This window comes from Ptychodera flava, chromosome 10 (assembly GCF_041260155.1).
Source record: "Ptychodera flava strain L36383 chromosome 10, AS_Pfla_20210202, whole genome shotgun sequence".
In the NCBI taxonomy this organism is placed as follows: domain Eukaryota; kingdom Metazoa; phylum Hemichordata; class Enteropneusta; family Ptychoderidae; genus Ptychodera; species Ptychodera flava.
Genome location: NC_091937.1, coordinates 15,240,292 through 15,249,537, shown reverse-complemented (window position 1 = coordinate 15,249,537; position 9,246 = coordinate 15,240,292). Strand labels below are relative to the sequence as shown.

The 9,246-nt window shown below is 39.9% G+C and overlaps 1 protein-coding gene across 1 annotated transcript; it reads left to right on the top strand.

The window, feature by feature from the left end:
- The first annotated feature begins 883 nt into the window (after positions 1-883).
- On the top strand, positions 884-9,246 carry LOC139142088 (uncharacterized). The gene is made up of 2 exons (XM_070711900.1): positions 884-1,041; positions 5,494-9,246. The coding sequence occupies exon 2, from the start codon at positions 5,510-5,512 to the stop codon at positions 7,010-7,012; it is 1,503 nt and encodes a 500-aa protein (XP_070568001.1). The 5' UTR covers positions 884-1,041; positions 5,494-5,509; the 3' UTR covers positions 7,013-9,246.

Below are 9,246 nucleotides of genomic sequence, written 5' to 3'. Positions count from 1 at the left end.
GAGCACAAGAGGAGAGCCTGTTCAACGAGTTTTTATGGGTCGGGAGAGGGTCATATCCCTGATAAAGGAACTGGGGGGGGGGCAAGATTTCAAACTGTGGACATGCTCCGATTTCCTCCGGCCCACCTTTCATAATAAATGAAAGCTCCCTTAAGTTGAATTGTCTTTTTCTGTCGTCCGTTACGTCCATTTCTTTTTGTCATGAATTTCAGAAGCACCCGGCGGAAGATGAAGCTTGAATCACAGCGACCCATGAAGTATTACTGAGTTTTTCACACAGTTTTCTCTATCATTTTCTCTCCTTTCTTCGTGCTCTGACTGAGCGGAGTAAATAAAATAAATGGTTAATATAACCTAACCTAGCCTCTGTGACTCTTTATTTATTTTACACTCCATTACAAGGACGTATATCTCTCATACACACATGCTGTAATTAATTAGTCAACACAACTAATTATGCTAATCCGTGAACTTATCAGGGATTATACGGGTTGGTCAACATCGCGAAAGATAGGAATGGTTACTAAAACATCACTATCTTTCCGATGTTGACCAACTTCTGATAAGTCCACGGATTAGCATGATTAGTTGTGTTGACTAATTAATTACAGCATGTGTGTATGAGAGATATACGTACCTGTAATGGAGTGTAAAATAAATAAAGAGTCACAGAGGCTAGGTTAGGTTATATTAACCATTTATTTTATTTACTCCGCTCAGTCAGAGCTGAAGAAAGGAGAGAAAATGATAGAGAAAACTGTGTGAAAAACTCGGTAATACTTCATGGGTCGCCTGTGCTCGAATCCACGCCCTTCCTTCATTAATACGTTGTGACGTAAGGCGACGTAATTCTTCTCGGCCTGAACTCTTTTACAGTCAAATGAATGGTTTCATCGTTCTATTGACCGTCCACACTTGCATATTTTGGAAGCAGCGCAGCGAACACTGTAAGAACGGTCGTGGAGGGACCGTGCCGTAAACGAGGAGTCCTGGACTACGTTTTGTACTAATCGCAGTTGGGGTTCCCTTCAGTTTCAATCGGTAAGTTACTTGACGTTGGAATTTGTGACAATTTTGCGATTTATTATGTTTCTCCACGGCCGTTCCTCAAAGGGATGAACCACGCATTGTCTCTCGGTCGTTTACAGGGCGGGTCCGACGCTCCGACGCTCACAGCTATTCCACAACTTCGATCAAAAAGATGTGTTGAAGCACAGTGGGAAGGAGGGACTGTGGTTGAAGTCTCAATATGGTACCCTACGTGGATATCTACCTGTGCGAGGCGGGGCTGCACGTCCAGCTACAGCTCTGCTGACTCGGGTCCCATTGGCTGAACCGCAGTCGCTTTTTGTTACCCATGGAGGTACCCTGGTACCTCCATGGTTAAGCACTTGCGTACTACCGAAAGAAAAATTGACACATACCTATTAAAAAACGAAAGGAGGATGACTCAAGAGAACTAGCGCGTAATAATTTTGACTTTACCATATCTTTTGGTACGTCCATGGCCTATATGATACAACCAACTGAAATGAGAACACGTTCATGTTTCCATTGCAAAGAAAACTTGCATTATACTGATTATAACAGTATTTTGACGCTTGTGTTCATTCCCAACTAATTCTTGAAAGTTGACTGTGAATCAAAACTGTCACTCCGTACTACTATTCATAATTTGCATATAACTTTGACAGTTGGCATGTAGAGCTTGAAGGACTTGACCGAATGCGATTTCAATTTCACTTCCCATGTAAAGTGGTGATACAATGACAGCAGTCAAAGAAATTTAGTATTTTTATTTCAGCTACTTACATGTTTGCATACTAAATGATTTTGGAATCCATCTTTGCCGAATATTGTTCGTTATGTTGATCATAACAATTTCAGTGAGGTTCCAAACTTGTGGCTTCAAGTTTGAATTTACAGGCCACAGCAATATACTGTATACTTGAAACACAGGAGTATTTACACTTCATACTGTTGTGTGAAAGACAGAATCACTTTAACTATTGATCATGCATGCATAATTCCATTGTCATATTACAAGGTTGGCGTTGTACCAAGTCCAATGTTTCGTTTGGCACCCCATTCTGGTTGCCAGACATTTCGCACCGAAACATTACCATTTCGTCCCATACCACTTCGCACCAAATTCACCTCCCACCAAAAACTCTTCGCCAAAAGAGTCTATTGATAAAAAAGCGGTATGGCCTGTAGTTGGTGAAAATGCATGTTTTACATTTTTGAAGCTAACGTGCTATGGGCAATTGTATGTTCAAACGTGTAAGGCAAACGTGCATGATATGACTCTACACAGTAAAAGTGATCACGTTAGACATTTTAGACACGTTAGGGCCTGATAGAATTTGAGTAGGCACCCACAAATGATATACACGTCAGACATTTTAGACCCATTGGGTCTTTAAATGGTAGGTTGGCACATTACACGATAGGTTTGCACGATTGTCATGATAGATTTAGACTGATATTGCGAACCTAAAATTATATACACTTTAGACATTTTAGACACGTTAGGTCTTAATATAACAGGTTGGCTCGTTACACGATAGGTTTCCACGATTGTCATGATAGATTTAGACTCATGATGTTGAGAACCTAAAATGACATACAGGTTAGACATTTTAGAAACGATTGGTCCGTACACGTTATGTGTGCACGATACACGATAGGTTTGCACGTTTGGCATTTTAGGCACGTTTGTTCCGACCTAATATGTCAAACGTTCAAGACTAAAAATTCCAAGTGTGTAGCCATGGATGATAAAAAAACCGTTTCGCGCAAGCAAAAAACAAAAAACAAAAAAAAAACATTTCCCCTTCGTCCAAAACTCAGTGTCGCCAACCATTAAAGCTGAAATAACCAACAGCCGAGCAGTCGCCGTAGAAAAATTTATAGTTATAGACAGAAACAGACGAAGTTCTACGGGGAGAATGTCGATGCCTTTCTTCGAGGAACCGTCTGAAAACCAAAGACACGCCACAACAACGTCGTTAACGCCCACCATGGCCATAAACACATTATGAAGAAACAGGCTAAAATAGCAAAACAAAGACTTAACTTTGTCTATGTGGACACACTAGGACTCAAAATATTAATTCTCCTTGTCAGTATGGAGTTTCTATAACACAAGCAGGGCCAGCCCATGTTTTTCAGCATAATGAGCTTTCGATCTACCACGGACGATGCCTTTATCATCAGAATATATATATATTTTGACACTTGCTGGAGTTTCAATGGAAGTTTGCATTTATTAGACGGATAGTGATAACGTCATGGTTATTGCTGTTTCTCTCACTGTTCGCACAAAAGAAATTTCCTTCCGATGTCTACATTTTGAAACTAATTCATTTCTGTTATTTAGAGAGCCTGTACATGTTTCTGGATGGCAGATGAGTAAAAATTTCTCATGTAAGCACAGGCTGCATATTTTATATATGCAGTGGACCAAACATCCGGAGAAACGGGAAGATATTCAGAAATCAAACTACGAATGTGCCAAAACGAATGCATTAGAAACATGATATAAAAGCAAAAATAAATAAAAACTATCGGTGTTCATACGTATTTGTGAACGCTATACACAAACCTGATGCTTCTTATCAAGCTTATGTCTGATGTAAACAAAGGTAATTTATCAATGTTGTACCACGGTCCCTTTTATGGAGGGACCGTGGTTGTACTTGTTGCCAGTCAGAGCATTTACCGTTGATATTTGGCCTACATGCAGTGACTAATTGTAATATGTCACACTCAGCGAACTTCCAGCATAAAATATACCTTGTCAATCGAATCAAATCAACTGCAGTTACTGTTTTGTTCGTGGCCTAATTACCGAAAGTCATTGAATATCTGCAAATTGTCTCTTTATGATATGTCAGTCCTATCAACTTCCAGCATTACACAATGTAAGTACAACTGCTGTAGCTTAGAAGTCTGATCAAAATCAGGAGATTATCTTTTGACATATGGCCTAATTATTGAATTTCATTAAATATGTAAATAAGCTATTAATCAGTACGTCTTGGTCGTCAAATTTTCTGTATAAATACAAAGTAAGTGTGACACATGAAGTATGATGGAAATCAATGCTTTCTATTCTGATACTGTGACTAGAGCCGAGTCACAGAAAGTCATTAACCATAATAACCTATTATATTACCATGCCCTGTCCATCGCATTTTAATTGGTCGAGCTGATCCACGTGACTGCCCAAAAATACACAGTAATGGTTTATTTACATGCCTGTGAATATGAATAATATCTTAAACATAGTAACTTTGCAGCTAAAACGGAAATTGTGATTTTTACAAAGGTCATAATCAATCACAAAATAAAATGGAGCACTTGTGGGCCAAGTTTTAGACACTTTTTAAAAAATATCTTCGGATTTGCAAAATTTTTGAACCGCGCGCACTACTCACTGATAAGTGCTGGGGCTCCGTTGTCGTTCGCACGAGAAATTTTCGTAAATTTTGACGGTCTTTTGGGGTGGAGTTCGTTGATAATAAATGGAAATAACAGACTCCGCGCTGACCATTAACGTTTATTTATGGGCGCGGGCGAGAGGAAAGCCAAAATTAACGGGCTCAGCAAGCCTCGCCCATTAATGTTGGGCTTTCTCACGCCCTTGTCCATAAATAATAAACTATAATGGTCACCGCGTCGTATAATACTTAACCTGTCATACTTACCAAACTTTCAGTACACTTATAAAAATTGTGACCAATGTACACTAAAAGTGTGATCAATTTCAGTTCACTCAGCCCTGGTACATAACCTAATCAGACATATATATTAGCTACATTATGTCAATCATCAAACTTCGAGCAAAAAAAAATCTAAGTATAACATGTATTCGTCAGAAGTCCGATCAAATGCAGTACAACACCACATTCAACTTCGATGTATGGCCCAATTAAAGAATTTCATTAAATATGCAAATTAGTCATGCTCATCATGATTTCAACACTATAACTAAAACTATGTATGGCCAATTAATGGTAGGGGTGTAGTGAAATCGGAGCACTCAATATTGATATATAGCTGAGTTAATGAATTTTATTAAATATGTAAATGAGTCGGTGATGAGAATCTTTTGCATAAAGATATTTCACGATAGCGGAGGTCCGGTCAAACGTTTAACATAGTAAGACTATACAGTTTGAGTACGGTTACAACAGATTTGGTTGCGTAATTTTTGAGATATAGCCCAATGCACAAATTTATGCAAAATGTAAATGGCCGTTAATTATGCAGACCACACCCACCAAAATCTAATCAGATCTAGATCTTCCCATGAAGTTTGCCCCTCTCGCAGCACAAGGGAAGGGCTAATTGCATGACATTCTCATCGACAGACTGGAACAAAATCCGTCTACGGACGGGCGAATCCATACAGACAGACACACAGATGGACAGACATTGTGGCGACGAAAAAGCATAATATATTCTCCTACTATACTTCCATTCCAGAGTTTCCACGCAGATCATGAGTGGAGGAAAGCAGAACCATCGAATGGTAAAATATGGAGTGCTATGCGCGGTCATGTTCGGAATCGTTGTCTTGGTGTTCACATCCAGCAATGCCCTTGATCATCTCGGAACGCCAATGATCCGATTTGAAAAGCCAAGGCCGCTGTCCAGCGTGTCCTCATGTGAACCAACTGACCCGAAAACGCTGGATCGTGCGTGGTTATTGGAGCTCGTCGAAAGAATCAGGTACTTCAGGGAGCTATGGAAGATAGAGGACGTGGAATGGAAAGACTTTGGGATATCAACGGATGACTACTTTAAAGCAGTGGCTCAAAATGAGTCGTTTGAGAGTCTGATAAATACATTCAGAGAGGTGCTTTTGACTGGGCGCAAGCTAAACATTGGTCTGTCTGGGGGGTCTATTTCAACAGGGATGTGCGTTGGACCGGCGAACTTGTACATAGAGAGACTTAAAAACAACCTCCAGTTTATTCTTGGTAGTCCGGTCGTCGTAGAAAACGGCGCCGTCGGCTCAATAGGTAGCTTCGTCAACGTTTATTGCATGGATTCGTTCCTGAGCTTGGAAGGCATCGATTTGCTTTTCTGGGAGTTTGCCGTCAACGATTTTGCCATCAATCAGACTTCTTGCATGGAGCAGGAACTCTTCACGACTAAAGCCTTGAAGTTGCAGGGTAATCCTCAGTTGGTTTATATAAATCTCGCATTTATTCGACCGTGGCTGGAGAGGGAGTGCAACGGTAATAGGTCGTACGCCGGTATATGCAGTAGATCGCTGATGCGGCACTATCGCGTCCCGTCGATGGACTTCCGAAGCGTGGCGTGCAGTATCGCCAGAAAGGGCAGGATAGAAGAATTCATGTGCCCAATGGGTCCAAATGCCCACCCGGACATAAAATTCCACACCATTGTCGGTTCGTATCTCTCGCGGCTCATTGTGAACGTCTTGGATGAAGTTGTCTCCACAATCCAAAGAGAGATGGAAACGTCATCTTCGAGAGTTGCCGAGACGAGAGTTGCCGAGACAGCCGTACGAGATCTACCTAAGCCGCTGTTCACAACCAAGCGAATCGAGCATTGCCAGTGTTGGTCAGCTGCGTTGCCACCGTCTGGAAACAACTCTCCTCTAATTCCAAAGGAAAGTGGAACCTGGAAGCACCTGATTAGAGAAATGGGATGGGGGCGCATGGACAAGAAGCATAAGTGGATGTCTACCGAAGCCAACAGCACCATAGTGTTTTCAGTTACCATCGACCCTTTCAGGAAAGGAGCTCTGAAATTATACCTGGTCATCAATGCATGCAAGGACTGTGGCCACGGAAAGCTTTGGATAGATAACCTTCAGCCAGTTGAATTTGATCCCAGTGGAAAGTATGCCATAGGTACCACATTCCAAGTTCAGGGTAAAGTTTCTCCAGGGCATCACTTTGTCTACGTGCAGGCGTCGACGCCTGGGTTGTCAGTGATGGCGCTCTTGAGTGGATATGAAAGTGACCAGTGACAGTACCGTATAGTAGAAACAAAATGTCTCGCATTGTGAGTCCGGGGTCAAATGTCGATCCGTGTTTTGAATGGAGATTTTTTGCCAACTTGGCTTATGTAATGCATGATGGTCAAATTTTCTACAAAAAACCTTGTTGACATTTTTTGACAACTTTGAAGACCATTTCCGTAAAACGGCAAAAATGCATCTACAAAGCTATAGACGAACTTTTTAACGTTTGCAACAATATCGATGTTTAAAACATAACATGGCTTGGAACATTTCTTCCAATTATTTTTAAAAAGTGCTTATCTCATAAAAAAGAACTTTTTAAAGGTCAGTTGGCGGTAATTATGCAAGTTATCGATAAGTTCGGTGAAAATATATTTTAAATTATAAAAACATATGACAAAGATAATCTTGCCTGCACTTTCATGTAAACTATCCTTTACTCTAAAGGGCCTTCAATAATGTTAGATGTATACGAGGCAAATGACTTTCAATGCGTTATCTGTAATCTCAAGGAAGTTTAGCTCAGAGTACAAGTCATACGATCAACAGAAATAAAACGAAAATTCTAGGAGGATGTCTTCTAAACAGGAAGCTTTTCATGTCTTTCTACCTTAATGATAACGGGTTCTATTTGTAACGTTTTGATATCAGAGTCGTCAACAAATATTCCGCTCAAGGGAGGTGAACGATTCCGACAATTTTCATCACCTTACAGTAACACATTTCAGCACATGGCATTGTATTGTGTCTCAAGAGCAGATATTGGATGTACGCATATTTTGTTTACATGAGCATCCGATTAGGTGCCACTGTAGTCAACAAACCAACCTAAACCGTGCATGTGTTCAGTCAGACCACTGTTACGTCTAGTCTGGTGGAAGGAAGGGCCGACTGCCAGTTGCAAAGGCAACTTTTTTTAATCTAAAAACAGTTTTCCTCGCCTCAGGTTTGTTTGATACCTGTTATACAGATCTGAAAGACTGCACAATATGGCACCAGAAACATTTGCCGTGTACTCTAACATTGCACTACATCAAGCATAGTTCATTGAACTTTATGGCCCCCACTAAAAGCAACGAAAGAAAGTGGTGAGCCTCATAGACTTTCCTAAGAACGCTTGGGGCTTTGAACATTATTCTTACGATTTTCCATCACAATTTTCCTTGACAACTCCTTGTATTGCTGCATCTTTATTTGAATTTAGGAAAACCAACTCCGGCTCACTATGTCTAGCAGATTGTCCAAATCCCACATTTGTATGCGATCAATGACAATTTTGTTCAATTTCCTTAATTTCCGATTGATGGGCTAACAATGCCATATTGGTGTATTATGTCCTTCAGTTTTAAACTGAAACTTACCTAACGCATATGTATATATATATATATATATATATATATATATATATATATAGATAGATAGATAGATAGATAGATAGATATAGATATATATATGTATGTATGTATGTATGTATATATATATATATGTATGTATGTATGTATGTATGTATGTATGTATGTATGTATGTATGTATGTATGTATGTATGTATGTATGTATGTATGCAGCAATCATAGTGGCAATTGCATTATAAATAGTTGTAACCTTAGCCTCAGATGATGGCTGTAGTCTGTTTTTTACCCTTCAGTGTTGTGTTGCAAGACATTTGCGACATTGCTGTTCCAACGCCATTTGTGGTGTTTAATGTCAATAGCTCTCGCATCGTTTGGATATATCTCAGCGCTTAGTCAGACTTTTAATGTCTGATTTACTTTCGTTGACTGTTCTTAGTAGTTTTTTCCCTGCATGACGAAACTTAATGTAGAGGACCCCAAACAAAAAATGTAGTATTTACAGACTAAAACAAAACATGCTTTTGTCATACGTACTCGATGATGAAGGCAGCTACAGATTTAGATGAACTAGCATTTTCTATCATAGATGAGGGCAAAAGGTTGTACATAGTCGCCGGATCTAGTGCTTTAAGCAATTCAAAGGTGAAACAGTGGCGTGCTTTCGGTTGCCCAACCTATCCTAATTTTTACAAGCCAATCCTAAACTGTCCCGTAGACGCGGAAGTGAAAAAAACAAAACAGCGAAAATATACAAATTTTCATGTTCTTGCTCCAATACTGATGTACTGCTTCATAGCTAGGATGTGTACAGCGTACAACCTCGTTACCGTATAGTACTTTGGGGGAATCAAGGAATAAAGACAAACTTCAATGTTGCATTGATTTAA

What these genes read in the sequence shown, in the direction of transcription:
- LOC139142088 (XM_070711900.1), top strand. Translation starts at nt 5,510, where the DNA reads ATGAGTGGAGGAAAGCAGAACCATCGAATGGTAAAATATGGAGTGCTA.